This window comes from Petromyzon marinus, chromosome 25, assembly GCF_048934315.1.
Source record: "Petromyzon marinus isolate PM22_M1 ecotype Great Lakes invasive population chromosome 25, UKy_Petmar_22M1.pri1.0, whole genome shotgun sequence".
Taxonomy (NCBI): Eukaryota; Metazoa; Chordata; class Hyperoartia; order Petromyzontiformes; family Petromyzontidae; genus Petromyzon; species Petromyzon marinus.
Genome location: NC_133691.1, coordinates 6,460,729 through 6,488,560, shown reverse-complemented (window position 1 = coordinate 6,488,560; position 27,832 = coordinate 6,460,729). Strand labels below are relative to the sequence as shown.

Sequence of the window (27,832 nt, the reverse complement as noted above, 5' to 3'; positions counted from 1 at the left end):
GCACCGCCCTCTGCTTCCTCACCACAAGGGCTTCACAGTCGATTACTCCTGTGTTATGGTGGCCACCCATCAAAGCACCATGCAGGCTCAGTCCTACTTATTTTCTAATGTCCGATGGAATCGGGCGCATTCCGGGTTATTTGCTCGTAGGCGTGTGTGCGTATATATATATTTTACGTCTGTGGAGAAGTACCCAGCGGCACATCTGACCGTCTCGTGGCATTCCACTCCCACGCCGGCCGCGAACAAAGCGCGGAGAATGAGTGACACCGCCGCTGCACACCCAGGGGGCTTCTTGATGTTCAAAGGCTTCCTGCGAGCAACTCGTGGCTCCGCCAGAGGAGCCGACAACGACCACAGTTGTCAAACACACGTGAGAACCATGTCCCGAAATTTGCGCATTTTCAGACGATTTTTATTTGTGCGGCAGCAGCAGCAGCAGCAGCGTGCGTACTCGTGATACATTTAGGCATTTGTCTGGAACATTTTCCAACGAAGATAGCCCCACCGTCTTAAAGGTGCAGGATGTTTGGCATATTTGGTCCGAGATGATGCGTGCATTGTTACGGAATTCACACCCAAGTTGTTGAAATGGTTTAGTACATTGAATGCACCGGCTAGCCTCCCCATTCTGTTCACTTATAATTCCTGGAAATGTCTCAGTGGCTTCTGTCCAACAGGTGCTTTGCTACACCACATTGCTTCAAAGTGCACCAAAGCCTGACACAGCCCTTGTGGCTGTTGTTATTGTAGCCTGCGAGCGAACAAGTGTTTGTGTTTTCAAATCTTTTTTTTTGTGCTGTCATTCATTTTTTGTGTAAGTGTATGAGCTAATGTGCTTGTAAAAATAAATAATTAAACATGTATTTGAGCAAAGCCTCACTGTGTCTTGTTTAACGGTCCTTGCAAGCATCCGTTGTTTCATTCCATAAAACATTTTATTTAAAAAAAATTATCTCACGTTTACCATCTCGTTTGTATTGCATTTTGTATGTACCATATAATTTGTACAGTTTTGTTTGCTCCATTATCCGAAACGTAACATTAACGTACAATTTTCATCAGTCATAAGTAATGTATTTTCACGCGCACACATTTTGTGACCGCATTGTTGCGTGTCTGTTGTTCGTGAACGTGCATATGTGCTGGGGTGCAACTTGTAGGCGTATATGTGCATTGCGTATGCACAAAGCAGCACAAAACGTGCCTCCTACAGGCAGGGGCTTGCCTTGGTACTTCAAATCTGTGCTCACAAAATTCCAAAAACATGGCTTTTCATTGCCATGTAAAAGGAACGGTGTGGTTGTAGTCGCCCTCATCCTAAAACAATAGCCCCAGACCAAGAATGGTACATCGTTTTTTTCCAAAACGACCAAACTATGCTTTTTATTTTTCTAAACTCTGGTGTATATCGGTGTTTTATACGGATTTCAGGCTCTGTTTCCTTGTGCGCGCACGTGCCCACGTACGTGAATGTTCGAGAATCCAACGGTGGTGCAGTGATTCGCACGTTGTGATACAAAGCCAGTAATCTTAGTTTAATTCCTAGCCATGGCTAACATCAGTGACAATTATCACAATCGATCCTCCGGCTGCGTGAGGTAAATTGAGCCCTAAATTAGTATCTGGTATGGTTGTGTAAACAGCACTGGGCAGTCAAAAGCGGCCAGACATGGTGCTGGTCAAACCCAATCTCTTGTTGCATTGTGCCAGCTTTGATAGGTGCCAGTTATAAACAGCAGTTGCCTCAACAGTCTGTATAGGTCACATAGGAGCTATTTGTCTCTATACGTGTGTGTGTCCAGCTGGGCCGTACGGAGAGCATGAAGAACGATCTGAACCCGGTGTTCGCGCACAAGTTCCAGATCGACTACCACTTTGAGGAGGTGCAGAAGCTGCGTTTTGCCATCTACGATCTCGACAGCCCCAGCAAGCGACTACAGGATCACGACTTCCTGGGGGACCTCACCTTGACCCTTGGACAGGTGAGGCATCTTTTGCTGGAGTCGGCTGAGGATTTGGTCCCATAACCGAGTGTGAGAGCCAAGCTGGCTTTCAACTAGAACAATTTTTTCCATTTGATCTGCTCGCTAGCTGAGCCGTTATTTTTAAAATCATTATCATCATCAGCCACGCTCTATCCGCTGCTGGATGAAGGCCTCCCAAAGTCGCCGTGGTCTTGTGATGCAAGGGTCTGTCTGTTTATCTACTACACGAGCTGATTTCATTGCTTCTTCTCTGTGGTGGTCAACCTCTCAGGCGTGTTCCATTCTTCATTGTTTTGTATTATAAATGGACATTTATTTTTCTTATGCTTGTTAGAATAACATATTTTAGTCTTTTGGAGGCCTGCGCGTTTCTGTCTGTAATTTCTCTCTGTATTTTCTAGGCATCGAAAGGCACCGATTGTTTAGTTAAAATGGACAATGACACGTGTGTATGGTAATTAAAATAATGTGTCGTTCAGCTTATGACAGAACTGATTATTTCCAAATCATATACATTACATGGAGATTATATGCTCATGGCGGGAACAAAACTGTAGAAAGGAGACAGAACAAATAATCAGCAATACAAATTCAATGTGAACAAAAATATATAATCAAGGAAAACTAAATAATGTTTTACCTTGAATGGAATCACAACTCTGCATTGTGAAAAGGCATTGAAGTGCTGGAGGTTCAATTGTTAGATGTCTAGGATATTTATCGGACACCTATCGTGATATTTTCAGACGCAGCCTGGGGCCGCAGTCACCTTTGTGGGAGTTCTCTTCTAACGGAAAGGTCAAATCTAAAGGAAAGCCTATGTTAGAGCTGGAAGGGCTTGTTCTGGCTTTCCATCAAATAGTTTACATTCCCCAAGTATTCTCTGTCTTTAAACCTCACCTGAAGCATTGATCATTTGACTCTGTTGAACTCTGACACTCTACCACGCAGGTGGTTTCAAGCAAGAAATTATCCCGTGCACTTGTACTCAAAGATGGCCGCCCTGCTGGAAAGGGAATAATACAGGTAAAACATTTAAATACACATTTTATATTCCGTTCTTATTTATTTAAATAAAGGTTTTATCACATTCCACACATTTTCCCCTTAAAGCACTCTGAATGGCTATTACAGTACATTGTCACGAAGATGGTGACCTTTTGCATACAAAGGAGGAGATAATTTCTGCAATGCCTAGCATTTTAAGTGTTTCGAGGCATGCAGTTGAATCATAATTACACTTCAGTTTCAGACAAAATTTTAAAGCCATTAAAAAGAGAGTACAATTTATGCGGCCAACACACACACACACACAACCTTGAAATGCCTCTCATTAAACATTGCTGGATGCTGAGCAGACACAACAGAAAAAAGATCTTCCTCCTTTGTAGGTGTTGGCTGAAGAAATGAAGGACAACCGTCATTTGCAACTCCTGTTCGAAGGCATAAAACTAGACAAGAAGGTACGTCGGCGCACGCCATCTTTTGAACGGCGTGCCACGAGCCGGGGAGAATCACAGCCGCCTGTTCGGCAGATTGATTTGTGGCTTTTTTGTCATCGTAGCGCCGCAGCCCCCTCCTCCCCCCCCCCCCCCCCCCACATTCCCGCACTGCTCATTGTGTGTAGCAAATGGCTTCCGGGAAAGACAGGGGGAAAAAAAACATGCAAAAAAGGTAATGCATCATTAACGAGGATTAAATTCCCACATTTAGTTGGGGGGGGGGGGGGATATCTTGTGGGTAACAGATTCCCCATAAATCAGCTGATAGATATTCAGTACGGTAACCCAAACATAATTAAAATGTACTTATTCTGATACACTGGAACTTCTCTTATCCACGTCAATATGGTGGTGCTTTGTACAGCTTTTAGTATCTGCCTTTATCTGCAAAAAATACACAGTTCATCCTCTCGGAGACCCATGCATAAATTCTGATGCTTGCGGGAATTTGCCGCTCATCTTCTCTCATCTGCAAATACTCGTGGGCAAAATGCGGAATATGTGTAGCATAGTGTGATGTGCAATATGTCATGGCTGAAGCATTGTTCGGAATGAGAGAGACAAGAGGCAGATACAAAATCATTATCACTGTCATTGTCATTATCAAAAGCATTGTTGTCACCACCATCGTCAATAACACCATTATCATCACCAGCATCGTCACTATAATTACCATTACCATCGTCATTATCACTGTTGCACCATCACCGACATCTTCTCCACCGTTATAGTCACCATCGTCATCACCACCACCATCATCATGAGCAATTGTCTATTCATTGCTGGATAAAGGTCTCCCCATGCCATCACCATCCTTCACTGTCCTGCGATGCCACAATCTTTCTCACTCCTACACATGAAATGATTTCATCATGAAATGATGTCATCATTTCATCTCCATAGGGGTCATCCTCCGAGGCGAGTTTGCATCGTCACCAGTCTCGTAAACATGGAGTGCAAATGCTTGCTTGAGAACACGTCGGAATACTGCCCAGTTACATTCATTATTTCACCACGTTCATCAGTAACCCAGCATCATTATCACCATTCAGCTATCATCGTCGTCATTAACAATCCATCATCTTTATGAATCAATCATCATAATAAAGTTCCGTATGATGATGATAACAGGAGGATTTGTCATGCAATTCCTCCTATCCAAGGCCACTTCCAAGTGACTCCTCTTACCCATGGATAATGGTGGATAATCGGAGGAATCTACCGACATATAATAGGATATTTCACAGCTTGATTCAGTCTTCAGATAACAGGAGTCACAGATTAAAGGGATGTGCATGAGAGACGTTTCACTATCATAATGGTGGTAAGGCAAAACATTTTATTTAAGACCTGCCTTTATTTTCTTTTTTGCACCTTTCAATTTTGTGCTCGAAAGAATACCGTTGCATATTGACTTAAAAGGCTCGCTCTGGCGCCTACCAACCTCTCCTTGATCAACGCCTACACGATGAATCGACCAATCCTGGGGACTCGCATTGCTCGGATAGCATGGGGCTGTTGCTGAATTATTGTTTCGTCCCTTTAGGGTCAGGTTTTTGTCTTCAGATCAACTAAAAAAGAGTTTGGCCTCTGCAAAGTGAAAGACAACGTTACGCGTTACACAGGATAGGATTTTGGCGACTTTACAATAATGACTTGGGTGACATCCCTATCGCCCATTAAGCGAAATGAGCGTGGAGGTGTATGGGACGCTCCGGTGGCTCGGCACGGCGAGGAGGTGCGACAAAGCGGACGTGCGGTAGCGGTGCTAATGCGCCGCCGCGCCTTTGTGCCGTTCCACCCTTTTACGCTCCGACAAAGCAGGGGTTGGGGGGGGGGGAATTTAAAATGCACCGCGCGGCACAGAGCCTTGACCTTGGATCGCGCAGTAGATTGGAGCGCGGCAGTGGATTGAGTCACGAGCCCGGAGCAAAATACATTTGCGGTTGTACGTATGTATACATATTGAACTTCTTTCGCACCGTACGCAGCCAACCGCGCTGATCGGAGGTGCGGTTGGCGCACTCAGGTGCAAGCCCCCTACCTACCCCCGTGCATGCGCCAGAATGTGCCACTGCAGTTGCTTCACGACGTTAACGCACGCGTTTGTTTGAACACTAAAATACAATGCGTGCAAAACGATGCCTCTGTGTTCCGGGGCTCGTGACCGAACAACATTTTACGAGGTGCCCTGGCCTCAGGGTCCCAATGTTTGGAGAGGCTGAAACCAAGGAAAAGTTCAGTTGCAGCGGACCAATGTCCTGGTAGTGAAGACTGCGAGGTTTCATCTTCTTTGGTTCTTTCGGTGAAGTCACGTAGAATGAGAATAAAATAATAAATTAATAAAATAAAATAACACAATAAAATTCTCCCGACGTTTCGGCCACAACACAAGCGGCCTTCTTCAGGTGAAAGGAACAGACCTGTCGGGACGACAGAGCTTGTGTTGTGGCCGAAACGTCGTGAGAATTTTATTCTGTTATTTTATTTTATCAATTTATTATTTTATTCTCATTCTACGTGACTTTACCGAAAGAACCGAAGAAGATGAATCCTTGCAGTCACGAAAGCTTTAAATCGAAACTATGAGGTTTGTGACCCATTTTCAGGTATAAATAGAACCACGTGAAATGCAGAGCAAGGGAAGTGTAAGATATGCGATCAAATCAATGCACGGATGTTTATTTTTTAGCTGATTGCCTCTGTCTGTCTGCAGGATTTTTTTGGTAAATCGGACCCTTACCTGGAGTTCTTCAAGAAAGGGGATGATGGGAGTTGGGTTCTGGTTCACAGGACAGAGGTAAGCTGCTCCCAGTGTATCATTGGCAGAGCCTGAAGACAAAGTAAGACAAAACAATCAAATGAATAATGAAATGTTTAGTTTGGAAGTAGATGAATAGCATTGTCATTGCATCCACTGGTGGTAATTTGGCCGAGAGAAAGCCATGATTATAATCTCCCTGCTCTGGTGAACACGGCGTTTTCAATGCGTGTTTACATGTTGTGCGCTTCAGTCTCTCAGTTCTTAGTTATGAAAAAATGTACTGTATTATGAATACATGTAAATGGAGTATGACATTTAAAGTCTTAAATATGAGCTGAATTAATTAATAAAGAAAAATTACACATTCTCCACAAGTACATTTATATATTCACGGGATAACGATGTAGAAAACAATAAATACAATTTGAGGTATGAAGTCAGTTTAAAATCATGCATGTTATAATTTATTCCTATTTTAATCAGCTTACGTGAACTTGGAAATGCAGTTCCCAATCCCATTGGGTTTATTGATTGAACGTCTGATAATTAGATCGTGATGTTGCTGTGGCAAAAAAAAATATTTAGGAAAATGTTTGCTAATTAATCAGAGGTCGGAGCTTCTATGATGACTTTGCTGATACTCCAAGGAGTGCAATTATATTGCGGTGACCCAGTATTAAGACTCTTGCTTGACATCCTAATGGAAAAAAAAAACATTTTGATAATTTGTATAAAGCAATTCCTGATGAGAGTCTAAATTATTTGATTAGCTCTTCCGCATATAAAACATGTGGAAAAATCAGGAGCAAATCAAACAAAGCTTTAAATATATATAATGAATTGTAAGAAAAACGAGTACAAAAAGCTAGCTTGCTATTGTGGATTAATGCTGGGCTTTTGAATGGGAGGGTTATCCGAGGTCCCTGCCTTTATTCCTAAGGAAAATTCACTTCACATGGGAATGTATCCTCAAGACCCTGGGTTTAAATGGCCCTTCATTGCCAACAGATGGATAGAAATTTAGCAAAGTGAAATATTAATGAGGCAAATCAAGCAATAAAATGTTCTTGCCCGTTGTCTGTGGTGCACAGATTGCAAATGTGATGATAGCCAAGTCCAGGTTTTGTTCATAGGAATCCAGTTCAGCTCTCCATGTCAGCCAACGCTTTCTATTCATGTGTAAATTGTGCAGTACACTGTCTGTATGTATGTATCTATGTTGAACTTATTTCGCAACGTATGTAGCCAACTGTGCTAATCGGAGGTGTGGGGGAAGGACAACAAACCAAACCCAGAAAATGTTTCCGCATCCAGCACACATCATCCAGTATACCTCTCGATATGGCTGTGGCTTAACGAGTCGCGTGCCACCTGCTTCAGTCTACCAGTGACACAGGAAACATTGGGTGAGAAGTGAAGGCCTGCTTCTCTGCGTTGACGACAGGTGGTGCTGAACACCCTCAACCCGTCATGGCGGCCGTTCACGCTCGCCGTGCAGTCGTTGTGCGGTGGGGACCTCGATAGATCTGTCCGTGTGAGTAGACGATGCACCCCACGGGCACTACCGAGGAAAAATGCATCCACAGAGGATGTACTTTTAAAAAATATGTTTATCGCAATGAAATTGCGAGCCCGGTACGATACGCCGATCGACATTGGAGGGGAACAGAAATTCCGCGAGAATTCGAATTCGGCACATCGGGATCGTACGTCGGTGGGGGGGGGGGGGGGAGTTGGACTCGCTGCCCCAACCAAAGCAGGAGTCTGCGCAGGGGGAGGAGGCAGCCGCGAAGGAGTGACCAGGACCCAAAGCCACAACATATGCATGACTCACAAAACGTTGGGGCCAAGATATGAGCGATGCCGGAACGGCCCAAGGCCTTCGCTGGGCTTCCGAGCTCACTTGCGTTGGAGTCAGCCCACTCTAAATGCCTGCTGCAGTTTTAGCCGTCTGGATTTATTCAGCCTTGCAGTCTTAATAAGAGAAAAGACTCATCTCCCCAAAGAGATTTGTGTGATTTATGGTAAGGATTTCTGTGCTTTAGGTCTTCGCCCAAATCCCAGCAATGGGATGAGGCATGAAAGATAAATAGTGAAAATGATTAATAATTCTTACTATTTTCCAAGGATTATTCAAGGCCTCAATTGTGCTGTATTGATATTTCATGAACTCTCACGGAATTAAACATTGAATAGTCAATCTCTATATACGATTGAATAATAAATCCAAATAATTCAAAAAAATAATGGATAAGGGCCTTTTGTCATTTAACTGCTGGATAAAGGTGTTCTTAGGCCATGCCAATTATGTTTTTTAACCATACTTCACCATGCTAGTCAATGCATGTTGGTTAAGGGGTGGAGATAGAATTGGTTCAGATATCACTCAATACTCATGTCAGCTATAACCAGAAATCAAACGTATGTCAGCGCGTTCATAGTGCAGTACACTCGCCACTGCACGCCACATATTAATAATGCCATTACTTAGCAGTAGCCAGTTAATCTTCTAATTAAAGCATTCAGGCTTCGTATTTGTCGTCGGTGCTGGGCAAGATTACTTTTCCGCAAATGTAATTTCGTTGTTGATCGTTAATTGCCGCACGTCTCACCTGTCCAGGTGACCTGCTACGATTACGACAGCGACGGAGGCCATGACTTCATAGGCGAATTCCAGACGAGCGTCACGCAAATGCTTGAGGCACAGAGTGGCAAACAGGTACGAACCTGCATGGGAAGTTGCAATGACGGCGTGCATAGCGGTTGTCCTCATGCGGTGTTGTAATGTGATAGATGCTTTTATTTGATGATTAGCGTACCACGGATATGTGTTTTGTCTCCGTGGCCGAAAGCTTGACACAATCTCACACAATCTCTGATGTTACCCCAGTGATTGCTTTCCTGTCACGGTCATGTATTTTCTCGTGAGAATGTTAAGAAAAAAGTTTCTCTGCTCAGTCTGCACATTACGTGCCTTGCCAGCACCACTCTCCTGTTCGTGATGTCGTACAGAAACTTCTTTCTCTCCCAATGTTCATCTTCACACCTCGCCGAGACCCTGCCATCCAATGCCGTTTTCAATATCCTGCAGTGGAACGCATTTTTTTTTTATTTTCTTCTCTGTATAAAACTGCAGTCCCCTCAATGTGCAAGCGTCTCTGCAAAACGCACGGCAGCTGAGAACACATTAATACTTATTCAGCGTGAGCACAAGTGGCTGCGATGTGTCTACACACTGGGATGGTTTTAAGAGTCGGTAGTTTAATCAGCTGCCTGATAATATCTATTGGAAATTACCAAAGCTTGCCAGCTGCTGTGAAGTGAATGTTAAATACCCTGTGGAATTTACATTTACAAAGATATAACGCAAAATTATCACAAGCGCCATTGAGGAAGATATAAGTAACAATATTGTTTTGTTATGAATATGTATTATATGGTTTTGCGTCAAACTAGGACCTATCTCTAACAGAGGTCATTGTTTAGAAACGTCTGTCATTTTGTCAGCATTGTTCAAGCAAATCTGATTCTTCGGTTTGTTCCTGTTGAATAAATGCTGGTGAAAATGTGCACTCCCAAAAGAATGATGTGACCGATGGGAATTGTACAAAACGTTAAAAACAATTACGTGGATAGACGTAGGTAGGAAGGAGGCGTATTGCCCGCTTTCATTATGTATTTTGTTTGCCCAGGCAAGTCGTTATGTTTCAGTGATACAGTGAAACCTCGAAATAAGAAAATTACCCACGGAAAATTCTTAAAAATAATTAACTTTTTATGCAAAACTATGACAAAGTCTTGCACGTAACTATTTTTTTTAACTCACTGTGATCTCATCTGATGACATAAAATTATCGTGGTTATATCTATTTATTTAACTGTTAAAAGCACCATCTCTCTCTATTTGATAAAAATGCATACCACTTTGAGAGAGATCTTCAGTGATTGTTCAAAGAAGATACTGGTCCCCGCCATGTGAACATGGATATTTTACTCATGGGTTCGTGTTTCCAAATAATGATGAGTGCCACAATTTCCTCATTTGTTATCCGAAGATATATTTTTTAAATCCCATAAGCAACTTGTAAACAGCCTAATTTTTTTTTTTTAAACCAGATCACACTTAGATGTCCAACAAGTCACAGGCTACGGGCTGCCAATGTAATCTTGCTAAAGCCTCAAATTTATAGGACCAAGATGTATAAGTAAGAATATGATTCATGGAGACGTTCAAAGTCACCTGCCCTCGGAGAGAATCAATAGGATTAAAGGAGCTGCTGGTGCATTCTCGCGGCGTTTATTAGCTGAACAAGATGAGAAAGAAATTAAGATTGGCGGGCGCATGGTTTTTAGCGAGCATTCTCGGCTTGAACAGGACCTAATCTGCCTCCCGCGTTACCAGAGAAGCTACTTTGTGATAAACGAACGCGTAACACATTCGTCAATATCACTGCCCCATAAAGAGGAAAAATTACATGAAGCGCCACTGTTGAGCAATGAGCATTCTTCACCTCTCTGCTATGAAGAAGGTTCATTGCCCGAATCATCACCAATTATATCCTCTTTAGAGCAAGGTTATTGACAAGTGTGTTGAGTTTTATTATTTGTGCATTGTTGCCAATGCACTGTCACATTTTGTCATCTGTGCAATATATTACAGAGCACATGGCTCTAGTGATTTCGTCCTTTTTTGAGTGCCGCACAAATATCCATTTTTATGTTGAAATAGCCCATACATAACGTAACATATGCAGTCTAAAAAGACACTTTATGTGATAACCATCGGAAATGATTGATAGAAAATGATTGCAGATCCTAAAGGTAATGGTGGCAAACATAACTATGGGTAAAAACAACATTCAACTTGCTGTACGTTTGTTCAACAAATGACGTGAGATACAACGAGAAAACATGTTAGAATGTGCACCTAGGGCAGTTATTAGGGTCAGCATAATACAAATAAATGAAGAGATACATGATAGTGGGATGGATATAATTTTGAAAGCTGAACCCGGATAATGAAAAGAGACTTACCAATGCGCGCAAAGAATACATTGACAAATCGGTGCATGTTCGTTTCTATGATATGTGGATCAGAAACGTGCATATTGACATAGAAGTGTAGAGAGGTGCAACGTTGGCAATTACGCTGAGAGAGAGAAAGAGGAACACATGGATTAGAGAACAGAGGCAGGTTAAGGATGTCGTGTTGACTGTAAAGAAAAGTAAGCGGGCTTGGGTAGGATCCACTGTGAATATGGATGATGGTTAGTGGTCAAGACTTAAAGCAGAGTGCTAGCCAAGGAGGGAATGCACCCAAGAAGTCATCCACCTTGGAGATGGAGCAATGATATCGTACTTGTGTACTGGAGCCTATACGGTTTGTTGCATCGCAAGACCATTAGCAATCGCGATGACTTGGAAAGGTCTCCATCCGGCAGTGGGTAGATCACGGCTGATGCCAATGCCGATAAATGGGTACAGACTTCGTACACGTGTTGCGTGTATGCGTTTCAACGATAAAAATTGACGTCGTGCGTGAATGCACATTCATTCAATGGCAAAACGAACGCGGGCATGCATTCAGGCTTACGATCGCACGCGATGACGAAGAATCCCTCGTATGGCTTTTCACACAGACTTTTTTGGGCAAGAGCTGTTGGCACCAATGAAGTTCGGCACCGTACGCAGGGGCAGGGAAGACGGCCAACGTCCCGCTGACCACCCTTGTTTTCCCAGTGCTGATGTTTACACGCTGCACCCGGGGTACTCCTTTTTAAGGCTAAGTCGACCTTGGGGGAATCCCAGAACCGGTTCAAATATTCTCCGCTGTTAATGATCGTTAGTGGGCGTCGAACCCGGGTTCGCCGGGTCCGCGGTGCGGTGTGCTGACCGCTCTCCAGACGACCACGCGCGAGCACAAAAACAAAGACATACGCAGAGGCACAGACCGAAGAAAATTGATTTATAAACCACGGCGGCAGGCATGATCAGTGAGCATCTGTGAAGGTCAGTCCGGTACACTAGAGGGTGGTGCGACTATCGCCACAATAAAAATGATTCAACCCGGAGGAGGCTGAGATCAGGTTCAGATGCTACTTGCTGCTCATGATTGGCGTGGCGCAGATAAAAAAACCCAGGTACCTGAGATTTGAACGCGTTGCACAGACCACTGCGCACCGCCGCCGCTGCTCCCCACCCCCGCGCACGCAGACGCGCACGCGTTGCAATATGCTAGCTAATCCACACAGCGGTCCTCGCGGACTCAATCCCCCACGCTCACAAAAGCCCGGCACTCGCCGCTCGCGCTGATACGGCTAATGCCGTTCGTCTGGCGGCTGTCAGAGCTCATAATGCGGCCACGTTACCGGCTTGAATTTGCTCCGATTTCCTTTGCAAACTGAAGCGCTTTACATTATCAACCCTTTGGAAGCACAAAGCAAGGACCTGCTCTTTGGATGTGTAGAGGCTTGTGTTTGTTTAGTTTTTTTAATGAAGTTGTGAGGTGTGTGTGTGTTTTTTTATGCATGTATATACAGTAAATCATATGAAGGAAGGAGTGCGGAAAAACTGTAATCGTATTAGTTTAATGAAATGTAAATTTACCTGCTTTATTTATATTCAGTGCCGGGGAAGTGATTATACTCACAGATTTGCATGCATATCATTTGCGCTGACATCCAGGCTCTGCAAGGAAATAATTCATTTTGGGAATTATTTATGCAGGCGCAGCGTGCGCAGGCTAGAGACCTTATTGAAATGTAAGGAGTATATTGGTCTAAACAGTGTCAATTCAGTCACTTGCTCTTGTCACAGACCACCGTAGGACCGTTGGAGTTTATCAACTAACTGGTGCTTTGGTCTGATTGTTTTAACGAGAATATATCACTTCTTACGGCACAGTACCGGCTGGAAAGATAACATTTCAGAATCAAAATATTTATTTAGAAATCAGTCTTCAAGAGCTCCTTGTAAACATTTGATTTCGCTCTCATCCTTCAGCATTGCGAGACCTCTACAAACATTCATTGGCTGAAAACATCTTAATATATAAAGGTCTCTAGAGCTTGTGAAGTTGTTGGTAGCAGCCCACCACCTGGCTGCTGCCTTCGAGCTTGTCTGTTGTTCTTCGGCGATTGAGAGATCCCATTTGCATGAATGACGACACGATATATATACACAACAAAACATTATTATTCTCTATTTGGTGGTTGTCCCCTACAAACAATGCCCAGGTCAGCTTCGCTGCAAACCACACTTCATGGTGGCATGTGGTTGAAATATTTGATACGTAAGCGATCTGAGATGTTTTAAACAGAAACCACAGGTCTGAGGCTTGAGACTCGGCAAGCTTTCTCCAGTAAGCATGTATCGTCAATAATAATGACAATAATTGTTTCTTTACGTGTTTTCTTTAACTCGAGGTGGACTACAAATGCATCAATGCTAAAAAGAAACAGAAGAAGAAAGACTACCAACACTCCGGCATCGTGCGGCTCAGATCCTGCAAGGTGGTTTCACCGTCCTCGATAGAAGCCTCCCCTTAACGCTGCGCACAAATAAGCGGCAGAAGGCCCACAAGGGATCGTGGGATGCCAGAGCCGCAGGAGATGGTGGGATTCCAAAAGTCAATCACATGCGGTATCCAACATTGTGCACGGAGGGAGATTGCTGTGGTTTGCAGCATGCAGACTCAGTCGCCTTTGTCTCCCCAGTGCTGATGTTTATCACACTGTACTGGAGTCTAATTTAGGCCGAGTAGATAAATAGAGGAGCCCCAGGATTGGTTTAGATAACACCAGTCGTGATATGCATGACCAAGACTCAAATCTGGGTTTCCGATACTGTGTTGCAGTGTGATAACTAGAGAGACAACTCTACTTAAAATGGAACACGTGCACACACACGGATGCACAGATCTCCCAATTAGCCTCGTAGGCTGGGGGAGCAAACGTAATTCGCGAGCGCTTACTAAGCTTGAAACAGCACATGGGGGGGTTCGTGTGGTCAAGATCATACCCTGCAATCTTTGTCTTCCCCAGTCCTAATACATACCACACCAGGTACTCAATTTAGGCAGGTACACCCATACACACACTCCCATATGTGCATTAACATACAACCTATGCACAGACGTAGTATGATTAACACACACATGTGCTCTGCAGATGTACGCGGAATACACTTTCCTGGACTACATCTCCGGAGGCTGTCAGCTGAATTTCACGGTAAGCCTAAAGCCATTAAGACTCCGTCCCCTCCACTGTCACTAATCTAGGAGATGAACGTAGCACTGCTGCTCGCTATGCAGCTGTGGGCTCGGTCGTATTGATATTCATATGTAGTTATATGTGTTATATATATATGTGTCTGTCATTGGCCGTTGGGGAAATAATACCTTAACTTTATCATTGAAATGATTTCATTTTCCTTGAAATACGTTATGTTTATTTATATACAGTGACTTAATAATTGCTCCATCATTTGATAGGAAATGCTGTGCCATATATGGCATTAAATAATAGTGCAGTGTAACAACATTTTTATTAAAGTTCCAGTGGCCTAAACTGTCCTACTTTTGGCTTTGAAGGGAGCTGAGGCTTGTAATTCATTATTTGTCCTCGTTTCCCTGGCAGAGATGAGTTAAATTGTGGGAAGGTGTCTGAAGCCTTTTATGTGAAGTGTGGCAGTGTGCAATATATAATTGGCTCTGCAATTATGTGCAAAGTATTTCATTAACATTGGTTAAAATGCATTATGTGACAGTGTTAAAGTGAAAGCAATTTATTCTGAATTTAATTGACTGTACCCTGTGCCCTCGAGTGTCATTTCAGAATTTAAAAAAAAACTGCAAACCAATCTTTTAATTGTGCCTTGTTAAAGCACACTCTAGAGTCTAGATCAAACTGTCCGAATGCAAATTGATGTTTTAAATTATGTCTGGTTTTGAGGCTCACATTGGAGTAAGCTGAGATTTGATTTAAAAAGTTTACGCTGCGTTAGGAATGCTACCGAATACACACCTTGAGGGTTACCGTGTAAGTTGCCGAATGGACAAGAGTCATAACCAGAGGCAGTTGCATGAAACACCATGGCATATTCCCTGCCGTGAATTTGATTAAAGACTACGGGCGACAGGGTTGGCGCAGTGGCAGCACCTTGTGCCTCGCAGCAAGAAGTGCCTGTCTTTGATTCGGGTGCCGTCCTGTGTGGAGTTTGTATATTCTGTCCCTGTGTGGAGGAGTTTGCATGCTCTGCCCCTGTGGTGTGGAGTTTGTATATTCTATCCCTGTGGTGTGGAGTTTGTATGCTCTATCCCTGTGGTGTGGAGTTTGTATATTCTATCCCTGTGGTGTGGAGTTTGCATGCTCTGTCTCTGTGGTGTGGAGTTTGTATATTCTATCCCTGTGGTGTGGAGTTTGTATGCTCTATCCCTGTGGTGTGGAGTTTGTATATTCTATCCCTGTGGTGTGGAGTTTGTATATTCTATCCCTGTGGTGTGGAGTTTGTATATTCTATCCCTGTGGTGTGGAGTTTGTATATTCTATCCCTGTGGTGTGGAGTTTGTATGCTCTGCCCCTGTGGTGTGGAGTTTGTATGCTCTGTCTCTGTGGTGTGGAGTTTGCATGCTCTCTCTCTGTGGTGTGGAGTTTGTATATTCTATCTCTGTGGTGTGGAGGAGTTTGTATGCTCTATCCCTGTGGTGTGGAGGAGTTTGTATGCTCTATCCCTGTGGTGTGGAGGAGTTTGTATGCTCTATCCCTGTGGTGTGGAGGAGTTTGTATGCTCTATCCCTGTGGTGTGGAGGAGTTTGTATGCTCTATCCCTGTGGTGTGGAGGAGTTTGTATGCTCTATCCCTGTGGTGTGGAGGAGTTTGTATGCTCTATCCCTGTGGTGTGGAGGAGTTTGTATGCTCTATCCCTGTGGTGTGGAGGAGTTTGTATGCTCTATCCCTGTGGTGTGGAGGAGTTTGTATGCTCTATCCCTGTGGTGTGGAGGAGTTTGTATGCTCTATCCCCGACCTTTGCGCACAAAGGTCGGTATCGACTTCACGGCGTCCAACGGGGACCCGCGGGACCCGTCCTCGCTGCACCACATCAGCCCGACCGGCACCAACGAGTACCTGGCCGCCGTGTGGGCCGTGGGCCAGGTCATCCAGGACTATGACGCGTGAGTGTGTGGCGCGAGGCGGGGCGAGAGCCCCTGTGCTGTGCCTGGGTGACACCGCGGCCTGTGGACACCGCGGCCTGTGGACACATGGCGTTGGTGGTGGGGGGTTGCTCCAAGAGCTGTTACGGCCGTGCGCGGTAATGCACGTTGTCCGTCACCGAGTGACTTGCTGGTTGGTTTGCTGGTTCATGCAAGGGTTTCAGGAACTCAGAAAAACCAGGACAGTCTCATTAGCGAGACTAACCTATGCCAGTAGGGGGCGATGATTGCTGTGTATAATCCCAATTGAGTATTTTTTGTGGGTGAATTTCGAATTTGACACATTTGGCGGTGGTGTAATTAAGTGTGTGAGCTGCCCGCATGCGGTGCTTTGTAGGTGACAGTACAACAAGTAGGTTTACTAATTTGCGCCGTGAATGAGTTTTCTCCAATCACTCTGGTTTTCCTTCCACACACAAAATTGTCACAAAGGAAAATTCCAAAACATTTCTGATACAACATTCCAGGCAGTGCCTGCCTGAAAGTAAGTCTTGGGACTCGGTTACGTCATTAGTTCTAGTCAGCAGTTCCACTGAGATGAGCACATCCAAATCACTGAGACATCAACTGCTCCTGATCGAAGTGTATGCAATATATTTTGTGTTTGTTCATTTTCAGTTTATTTATCGACCAGCTGTTGCAAAAAAATATTAGTCGAGGACATAATTGTCTGGTGGACATCATTACTTAGGCTCATGAGTGTATGGGGGAAGATGATGGATAATGACAGATAATACAAGATAATGGCAGGTAATGCAAGGTAACAAATTAAGGTAATGGCCCTTACGACACATGACCAATGGGTGTGATGGTCAAAATAAGAGGGGATAAGAGCTGCCAACACCTCGCTCCTGCCACACCTGCTCATCAATACCCTCTTGTCAGGGCTATTAACGTTACCGTTCTTATTTTATAATTGATTTGTGTCGATGTATGTTTTATTTGTGTTCAGGGACAAGCAGTTCCCAGCTCTCGGATTTGGAGCTCAGCTTCCTCCAGAATGGAGGGTAAGTATTTGTGCGTATTTATTTCTGGTATATACCTGTATAAAACAACCATCATTGTGTTCGATGTAGTTTGCATTAACTGGTCCAACCTTCCATCCATCTATTTTGGTTAAATTTGGCAGTTTTTTTTTATTTGTTATGTTATTCCCCACGAAAACCGGCGTTTTCTCCTCTCCCACAGGTCTCGCACGAATTTGCCCTGAATTTCAACCCCCTAAACCCATTCTGCACAGGTATGCACGACACTCGCTCATTCCGGTGACGGCTTCACCAGGTGCATGCGCACGCGCATGTTTACCCTATCGTGGGTTGCATAAAAAAATATTCCTTTGTAAAGGTATTAATATCAGAATGTGTGTCGCTGTGTAATCATTAGCACATAGGATTTGCAATACCAGACGTCGCCGTGTCGATCTCCCAGCCGGGCAGTTGAAACAGCGATGCAAGTTTCTTGAATCGCCCCCTTGCCCTCTGTCCACCCAGCGGTATAAATAGGTACAACTGCAGTGAGTCGATTGGCAAGTCTCGTGTGGTGGGGTAAAGTGTGGGTATGAGCACCTGTTCCAAGATTTTTGACCAGCATGGAAGAGTTGACAAAAATACCCTACTTCGAGAGGCTCTAGAACCCCCTTTAGGGGAGGCCCTTCCGCCAGCAGTGGCATGAGAAAGGCATTGAAGGGCTGCACATTTAGATTTTATTATTATTATTGCTTCTGTTACTTGTGTTCGTAGTTGTCACCAATACCAACAGCTAGAGCAGCAGCAACAGTTTATACTACGCTCCTACATTATACAGAGAGATTTTGTCCTCTGCTATGATAATGTGGAGTTTCTACCAATGGCTTAAGGCCCTCAGTGTCTCCACCTAATTGCTTGATATATAATCAGGAGGACACTGGCATTTGACTTAGATGAGTAATAGTAGGCGATCTTTCATGGAAAACAATTTCACAGCACTTTCCAGGATTCTCCCTTATACGCAGGTCCAGTGGTGGTCTAAGTATACGTGCATTCGTGTACACGTACACAGGTGTATACAAAGTGCAGTGGCGCAGTCAGATACAAAGACAAAAGATCCCCATGTAGCCTTAATATTAATAGACTCTTCGGGCAAGTGCTGTGAGTAAACATCTCGATAAGGTAGGCACGGTGAACGAAGATGTGTGGCCTGAACCACACCCGGGCCACCTTTGTCTTCCCAATGCTGATGTTCGGAAAATACTGTAGGCACACACAAACCGATATATATATATTACGACACAAGAGTGACAGCTTACGTTGTCAGTTTGAGAAAACAAATTTCAACTTTTTCAGTTTGTGTGCGACATTTGTCTGGGTTTATTGAGTTAAGTCGATTCGTGACATTTTTTCAAGCCAGGTGAGAGTGCTTTGAGATAACATTCCTTTTGACAGCGAGCATATAATTCCACAGAGTCGCTGATTCACATTTGCTCCTAAGTTCTAGAAGTTTATTCCTCACAAAAAACATGACAGTTCAATACCTGTACACTATCGTTACTTAACCTTTTTCCCAGTCCATTGAAACCACCTGTATGTGTTACCTGAATCTAGGGAACCCAGAGTAGAGTTTATTGCCTTCTCAGTCATCAAGAAACCTCAAGTCTAATTTACTGTGTGCATCGTTTTGCAGTATCTTTTCACATGAATGAGTGAGTAATGTGGTTATCCGCACCTGATTACTGTACACATCTGTGTTGCTGCAAGGAGTTATATTCCCCCCAGGGCTTCGGCCTCGTGGCGACATTGGCCTCAACTTTCTCCTCCTTCTCCCACCCCCGCCGACTCCTGCAGGTGTGGAGGGCATAGTGCAGGCGTACATGGCATGCCTTCCCCAGGTGCGCCTCTACGGCCCCACCAACTTCTCCCCGATCATCAACCACGTCGCGCGATTCGCCGCTGCCGCTGCCCAGCAGCCCGCAGCTACGGTGAGCGCAACCCGGCGGCCGCACAGGCTCACGGGCGGGGGTCTGACCTCTGCTGGGTTTTGAAAAGTTGGAATCGGGACATTCGCAACATGGCGCTTGCGCCAGCCCAGGTGTGCTCTGAGACCACGCGAAGTGTCGAAGGCTCGCTGGCAGTAGGTCACGGAGGCCTGCCACTGTTCAAAACGGCAAAGACAAAGATCCCCCATATAATCTGAACAGACTGTTGGGGCAATTGCTGTTCGTTAAAACCTATAATAGCCGGCATGGTACACCAAGGAGATCGGTAGCCAGCACTATGCCCGGCCGCCTTTGTCTACCTAGTGGTAATGTTTACACACCGCACCAGGTGCTCATTCGAGGCGGAGTCGATCTAGGGGAGGCCCACGAGGACTGGTTAAAATATCCGCCATTTTCTTTGGTCATGAGCGGAAATCAAACTCGGATCACCGTGTGACATACATGAGCAAATATTAACGTCTATAAAAGGCTTCACGGTGCGTGTGCACGTGTGTGTGTGTGTGCGTGCGCTTGCACAGCAGCAGTACTTTGTGCTGCTCATCGTGACGGACGGCGTGATCAGCGACATGGATGAGACGCGCCTCGCCGTGGTGCAGGCCTCCCGGCTGCCCATGTCCCTCATCATCGTGGGCGTGGGCAGCGCCGACTTCTCCGCCATGGAGTTCCTGGACGGCGACGGCGGCGTCCTCAAGGCGCCCTCGGGCGAGCCGGCCGCCCGCGACATCGTGCAGTTTGTGCCGTTCCGCGACTTCCGCAACGTGAGCTATGCCGCCCCGCCCCTCCCTCCTAGCGCGAGCGTGAAGCAGGAAGGACGAGTGACCCCACGTGTTATTGTCCTCTTCCCCTGATTGTTTTCTGAGCTGTTCGAATCGGCGTCGTGCCGGGAGATGAAGTGTCCATTCTGACCTCTCGCAGACCAGCGCAACCCACGGAAGCACATGTCCCAGATCTATTGCTTAGATCCCTTCAGAGTGACCTCTATTCCACAGAGTAGGGAGCACCGACTCTACCAGAGAGAAATGTTTATTCATTGACATAATTAAATAATCATCCCAGCTCTAATGATAATCCTTCGTGGCTGAAAACCAGATTCGAACCCAGGATCATAGCAGGCTTTGACATCTGAGCCACCCGGCCACCTCCTAAAAATCGAATGTCATGGAATCGGCATATGGGCCATATCTATGAGACAAGAGCTATTCTCTTTAGAGTTGCATTTTCCCTTAACCAGGGTTGTGTTTGTGTGTGTGTGTCAAATCACCAGGCTCCCAAGGAGGCGCTGGCTAAAGCGGTGCTGGCGGAAGTGCCAGGACAGGTGGTCACCTACTTCAAGCAGTGCAGCCTTGCGCCGGCGGCTATCGAACAGGCGTCGCAGTAGCTTTGACACAACGGAAAACCACAACAACAACGTGGAGTTAAACGTGGATATCCGCATGGTCCTTTTCAACTGGAGGTGGCATTTTCATCGATATTCTTTAGTTATGTGACAATATCGCCAGTGTTGCATAATTTATGCCCAATATCGTTTTGTTAATTTCCTATGTTTATTTTTTTTATTTTTTTGTGCTTTGTTAAAGAGAGGGCCCAACTTTTGGGATGTGCGGATAACCTAGGTTTTATAATTTTACTCACCCTCTGTGTCAAATTGTTTAAAGCGATGCCCAAGTTAAGTCAAGTGCTGAGAAAATTGGTTGTACAATTTTACTTACCCTCTGTTTAAAATACTTTCACGAGGTCAGACATTTTTTATCGTGAATATTTACCACCTTCAGCCAAAAACGTTGTCATAGCTTTCCTACGTAACAGGAGGCTGCGTATTGGGAGGATGGTAAACAGAACTGTGCCCGTTTTTAGTTTGTGACATGGGCCTCCAGGATCGGCTTTAACAATACACAAAGGTGTGCAGTAGTTGATGCACAAAAGCTCTCAGCCTTAACCAGACCACCAGCTCAAAGTAACTGAATGTGTTCCCATGTTGTCGTTTAGACCGCCAACTCGGTAAGAGTGAGCATCAACATCCACGTCTCGGTCACCGGTGCTACAAAAAAACTACGCTCTTTTCTGCAGTTTTTTCAAAATGTACCTTTAACTCTTAAAAACAAGCAAGATGGGAACAAACTGAAAGTATTTGTTAAAAAAACAGCCATAGTGCAATGCCTAATTAGCACAAGAGTGGAGCGTTTTATTAAAATTCACAATTAAGCTGTTTAATTCTACGTAGAACTGCGTCATTGTTTGCCATTGTATCAATTGAAAACAAATCATATCCTTATTAATGGTTCTTATAAATGAGAATTGTTTTATTTGTTGAAAAACTAGAAACTATTACTTTCGTGGTGGAGATTATTAGCTTGTTATTCGGTATACCTATGGTGAAAAAGTGAATCTATTTTGAGTCTTTTTTTGTGGCAGAAACCAAGTGACTTGAAAATTGTTTTAATTGTGTTCTGTGAAAATATTGTTCGCCCTCTGAAAAATAAAACAGTTATATTGATCAACTTTTGGCATGTGACCACAGCCAAGTCTCACAATATAAATAACTGGGAGAGTAATGCATTGATTTGCGTGAAACGTATTTCTTAGGGCCAGCATAAGTTCCACGGCACATGTAGCTTGCTGTGTTTCAAATGTGTGTGTCAAGTGAGTGCATTGTTTGCAAAAGAAATGTACCAAAAAACTTTTTAAAGGCATTTAAATCCATGTTTTTTTGTTGTTTGTTTATGTGCCCATATCAGAGGTTCTAGGTAACTTGTACGTTGTCAGATGTTTTTATTTTTAATATTGTTACGAATCAAAGACCAACTATAGTTACGTTGTTAAGTCGGTTTTTTGTCAGTGCTAATGTCACAGTCAACTCCAGTGCAGTTCCAGGTCGTGCATTTGCTCGGGAAGACTACATTGAGTGCAAAGCCACCTTGTCGTGATTAAATGTCATCGATGAATTTAGGGAGCTGTAACCTTTTGGGTTGAACGCATTCTATAAAGTCGGGTGTTGTTGTTTCTGCAAAAGACAAGTTTGTCTCGCAGAAAACTGCAGTGACAGTATTTGCTCCTTTTGTATAGTATTGCATTGGCATCAGATGCTGCCCCAGAGCGGTCCAGTGCCATGGAATGTCCTGTGCCTAGCTGTTCTTAGTAAGCTTAACGATGAATTTTAAACGGCCGTGTGGATGTTGTAAATAAATGGATTAACGTGTCTGCGTATGTTTTCAGTGGATGTTTCTTGACGTGAAGCCTTGTCATGGGGCATTTATCCCTGCCGTATGAAGCTGGCTGTCGCCACTCCTGTCGATCCTGTTTACATTTAAAAACATGAACCTCCCTCCCACTGTCGCCTGTAGCAGGGCAGATTGCATCACGCGCAGTGGTAGCGTTGCAAACGCGGCATAGTCCAGCTCGGTGTTAAATGAGGTTTATCAAAGGACACTCTATAAAACTATGAACTTTTTATTTTATTTTACCAGGTAAGGCCCCACTGAGCTGATATATAGCTCTTTTTCACAGGTGACTTGGCATTCACAAATGATACATCAACGAAGTGGTTTATCAAGTGGAAATTTATAGCAGCTAAATACATTAAACGCACGTTGATTCTAAATGTGGAGGGGGAAAAAACAGAGGACCGAAACAAATCCACACGACCACGGGGAGAATATGCAAACTCCAAATATACAGCAGGCATCAGGGTCGGGATCGAACCCATGAACCTCCTGTATACCAGGTGAGGTAGTTAACATGTCGACACAATGGCACTTATTGAGGCAGGCCTATTTTGGGTGGGTTGGACACATTCCTCGATAATAGTTAAGGCTCGTGGTGGTGTAACGGTACGTGGATTAAAAGTGGTTATTGCATTTATGAAACATCATTTGTATGCGGGCTCTAGTTCCCCTCCCCCAACTTCGGTAATCCACACTGACCAGCATGAGAAGGTTTTGGTCAAACTCCATGCATGTAGGGGGTGGGGTGCTTCATCTGGAACATGTATTTAAAAATAAAACAGTGTCCGATTGGTTCATGGAGTTTGTGATTTACGTGCAGGAGACATTTCCCTCTCACGCTTATCATGCTTGTTTACCCAGGCAAAATCACACCAGCACAGTCTCACGCACATGTGTGCAAAGAGCTCCCGTGCTGTAGCCTTAAAAGGCTGTTGGGGTAAGTGTTGTTCGTGAGCACCTGTGAAGGCTGGAACGGCACACGAGGGTGCGGTATGGCTCACATCACGTCCCGGCCGCCTTTGTCTTCCAGTGCTGATGTTTACACATCACAACCACGCAAGGCTGAGTCCTCGACCCAGGGGAGGCAAAGAACCGGTTCGGATATTCGTCAATGATGTTGGCGGTGAGCGGGAATGGAACTCTGTAGGGGGCCGTCCATAAATGACGTCACGCGATTTTGGACGATTTTTTGACCCCCCCCTCGTCACGGCGTCACAAAAAGTTAGACCCCCCTCAAATATGACGTCACGAAGCTCTGTCCCCCCCCCCAAAAAAAATATAAAACATGCTTCAAATCGCTTTAAACTATTGTCATTGTAGTGCGTATTTAATGTGGCGCTGCACTCTGATGTTGTAGGAGAAAGCATTTATTTAAAAGTATAATTAAGTAGAACGTGTTGTCTATATTAATTTAAAGTTGCGCATTTTGATGTGACGTCACATTTCTCAACCCCTCCAGCCCCCTCGTCATGCATCGTCACAAATGTCTGACCCCTCCCCCCCCCCTAGGTGCGTGACGTCATTTATGGGCGGCCCCATAGGTAGCGCAACGCGCTAACTGCTATGCTGCGGGTCCCACTCGAGTGGTCTTGATTGGTGGTAGTGTCACAGCAAAGAAATGGCTTGAGAACCACTGCAGAATACATGAGAAGATAACTACCAACAGCCATCCCATACTCCATAATATAGGATTTTTAAAAGGTTAGATCGGGTAAATATTTGCGTGATCTAGCCCAATAAACCCTAGCTTTCCACTCTGCAACAATATGCATGATATTATTGGTTCTTTCGGTAAAGTCACGTAGAAGGGAAACAATAAGATAATAAAAATATAAAACAATAAAATTCTCACGACGTTTCGACTGCAACCGAAAGAACCAAGAATATGAATCCCTGCAGTCACGAAAGCTTTAAATCAAAATATGGATGACATTGGTCGCGAAAGCCTACGTGTTAAGCCACCCAAGTCTCCTAATTCGCTCACATCACGGGTCTGACGTTTAAGCGATGTCACAGCAACGAAGCACATACAATGCGTGCGTAGTTTTTTCTTTACATAGCCTCGTCAAAATAATAAACTTGGACTATTTTAATAAACGTGCAGTTGCTCCACGAGGCACGTCGCCTGCGGGAAGGCACCTGGGCTTGCGGCAGGCGATTTGGGTGGGGATATTTAAACGGTGACCAACGCGGGGAATTGGTAAAACGAGACCAAACAAACGTCTGGTGAGGGCAAATTTGAAGAAGCGTTGGGAAATTCCGGCTGGCCAAGCTAGTCAAAGTGGCCGAAATATTGTTCATGTTTGGATAAAACTGGTGGTCGGTGTAGCCAAGAGGCAGACTGTGTTTGGAAAGTCACACATCTGCGCACAACTTTTAAAAACTGCAGTCGACTAGTACATTTTGGCTGTGTTTTGAAATTAAGAACCAATGGATTTGGGTGTATTTTCATTGGCTGCTAAAGTGTGTTGGTCGTGCATAGTTCTGAACGACATCGACCACAAAAAAATGCATTGGAGTATAACTCCAGATTTCAAATCACTACCAGCACGCCAATGGCAAGACCTCCTGATCTCAAGCATAAATAGAGATTATGATAAAGATTCTTATTTTTTTTAAATCACGTGCGCTCACATATCCACAGACTTCCACAACCTCTCCCTGTGGCAAGAGTGGAAAGCAATGGCATTGTGATGCCGCTTGTCGCGAGCGTGTTTGCGAGTGTGCTCACATTACTGGATCGAGGGGGCTAAACGGGCGCGGCACGGGCTAGAGAAGAGATGGAGTGACCGGTACTCAGCGGTGTCAAGATCGGCCTCTGTGGAGGAGGCTCGTTGAAGGACGCTGCTGCTACTGGGCAGCTGGAGGCAGTCGCCCTCCAAGCAACAACGGAGGGCGGAGGAGCGACGCTCACAACAACGAGCAGAGCGCCTGGCGGCTAAAACACAGCGAGTTGGCGTAGTAGTGGGCACATGTGGTGCATCGGCAAGCCATCTTAGTCGGTCAACCTATAGCACCTAGGTCTGTCCCGTGACCTCCTGCCAGCCGGCGTTCGACACTTCACGGGGCCCTAAAGTGCACTTAGCCTGGCACAAGCGCCGTGGTGACGTCACCGCCACTTAGTGGCGAATGACGGCTGCTGTTGTTATTGGCATTTACTTCGAGTTCCCGGCAACGGGTTAACATCATCGGCGATTGTCTGAGCCGGTCCTTTGTCCTCCCCTAAGTATGTGTGTATACCTCGGTATGTGTATCCCGTAAATGAGTAGTGGACCTGGTGCTATTCATGGGTAAGCATCAGGAACTGGGGAAACAAAAGCGGCCGGGCGTGGCACCTGGCCCACACCCCGCCACCTGAGTTCACGTGGCCAGAGCAGAAATTGTGACCACAGCAGTACAGATTTTACAGATTTCCCTCGCTTTATGCGTGTTCGGTTTGTGCGATTTCGCAAATATGCTGCTAACACATTTAGTAGACCAACAACAACAACTACATTGCTCTATTATGCGGTTTGAATTCACTAATTTGTGGTCGGACGTGGGACTGCGTCGTGTGCGGTGTGCGCTACTGGACAGACAGCTGCCTCGTGCAGTGCCTGCTATGCGATTTCGCTTTGTGCGACCTCTTTTTTTTTAGTTGAAACGCATCTACCGCGTAAAGCGAGAGAAGCTTGTATTCATACGGCTGATGAGAGTTCACGATTTGATAACTAATTTGGAATGATTATCACATAATTATAATTCACCTATTGGACACACATGCAGATATTGAGAGCCGCTACAATTATGCCACCTCAAGTGGTACTGAAATATAAAACATTTCTGGTCTCGGCTCATGGACTACCTCGTGTGCCATTGCGGTGTTAATAGATGTGCGCTAACAGCACTTTCCCGATCAATGGTCTGTACAACTTGTCGAAGGGTCTTAGTGTTAGTGTCCGCATGCGCGATTGTGTACGTGTGATTGTGTACATCTGTGATTGTGTACATGTGCGATTGTGTACGTGTGCGAACATCACGTTGCCACCCAGGGACACTTCTCAGCCACTCCTTAGTAGGGTACGCACGACGCATGACAGTACATGCGATCACTAAACAAAGCTGTGGAATTACCCACACTTGCTTGGCTGCGAGTTATTGACAAAGACTTTTGCAGCGCAGCAAGTGGATACCCAAACTCGCCCTGCCTCCCTGTTGAGTGTCGGTATCTCACACGCGTGTGTGGTGGGCTTCCTCTAAGTACTTTAGTTTTCTTAAACTCGAAGCCAGAAAACTCTTTATTTTAAGTCAAATGACCAAAATATTTTCTGCAAATGAACATACATCAGGGCTCTCCTTGACAAAAAGGCCGACAATTATGTTTTTAAATGGAAGAAAATGCGTTCACGTGTTTTTTTTCGTAATCGATATATGGAATCAAGCTACTTAAAATAAAAAGCTCTCATCGAGTGTCCTGTTACAATTTGTAAACATTTTTTTAAACCATTCAAATGAAACCATTTTTATTCATCCGAGAGATCCGTAAAATATTCTAAATTGGGCTTAAAATCACAGGAAACTCATCCCTAGCAGAGATCAAGAGTAGGGAGGTCAAAACAAAGCTGTGGGTTCCTTGCAAAATTCCCAGAGCTGCCGAGGCATTAGCTAATGACGCACATGCCCTGTGGACAGAGGATTAATTCTTATAACATTTTACATAATTCTATTTTTTGGCATTGGGTTGATCATTGCCCTAGTTGAAGGGCTTCTTGTGTATATTAGCTTGGTTGCTATTGTCTCTAGTTTTGGTAATCATTTATAGTCGTCACACTCAGGTCACGAGTAGAAATCTTGGCTGGAAGGTGGAATCGGTCATAATCATTCAGAGGTTGAAACATAATACGTAGATACATAGTACCACACTAAGTCAACTGGAGTACCTGGCTGTTGCCATTGGAAAGTAGAATATTCTACCAATGGTTTAGGGTAATAATTGGATACGAGCACTACCCATTGCCGATGTGAGTGTAGAGTGGACGAACCACCGATTTCTGACCATCATTACATCGCAGTGCACTTTGACAGTGCGCCACAACCTCCTCCTCCTGCACCTTCAATCGTTGGTGGGCAAACGAAGGTCTCGCTGCAGACACATCAGGCAATTCCAAATAGCCGCGCACTCAGCAAAAACACAAAC

The 27,832-nt window shown here is 44.7% G+C and overlaps 1 protein-coding gene across 4 annotated transcripts in view; it reads left to right on the top strand.

The window, feature by feature from the left end:
• Positions 1-22,631, top strand: part of LOC116945903 (copine-3-like) — a 44,367-nt gene extending 21,736 nt beyond the window's left edge. For 3 of the 4 annotated variants that reach the window (XM_032960570.2, XM_032960571.2, XM_076069667.1), the window contains exons 4-17: positions 1,806-1,985; positions 2,940-3,014; positions 3,380-3,451; positions 6,207-6,290; positions 7,699-7,788; positions 8,875-8,973; positions 13,679-13,765; positions 14,423-14,482; positions 16,292-16,425; positions 17,417-17,471; positions 17,653-17,704; positions 19,284-19,417; positions 19,954-20,193; positions 20,700-22,631. In XM_032960570.2, the coding sequence (XP_032816461.1) occupies positions 1,806-1,985; positions 2,940-3,014; positions 3,380-3,451; positions 6,207-6,290; positions 7,699-7,788; positions 8,875-8,973; positions 13,679-13,765; positions 14,423-14,482; positions 16,292-16,425; positions 17,417-17,471; positions 17,653-17,704; positions 19,284-19,417; positions 19,954-20,193; positions 20,700-20,813 (1,476 nt within the window). In that variant the 3' untranslated portion in view covers positions 20,814-22,631. The remainder of the gene's footprint in view (positions 1-1,805; positions 1,986-2,939; positions 3,015-3,379; positions 3,452-6,206; positions 6,291-7,698; positions 7,789-8,874; positions 8,974-13,678; positions 13,766-14,422; positions 14,483-16,291; positions 16,426-17,416; positions 17,472-17,652; positions 17,705-19,283; positions 19,418-19,953; positions 20,194-20,699) is intronic. The other variant, XM_032960572.2, reaches the window with a different exon arrangement.
• Positions 22,632-27,832: the final 5,201 nt, after the last annotated feature.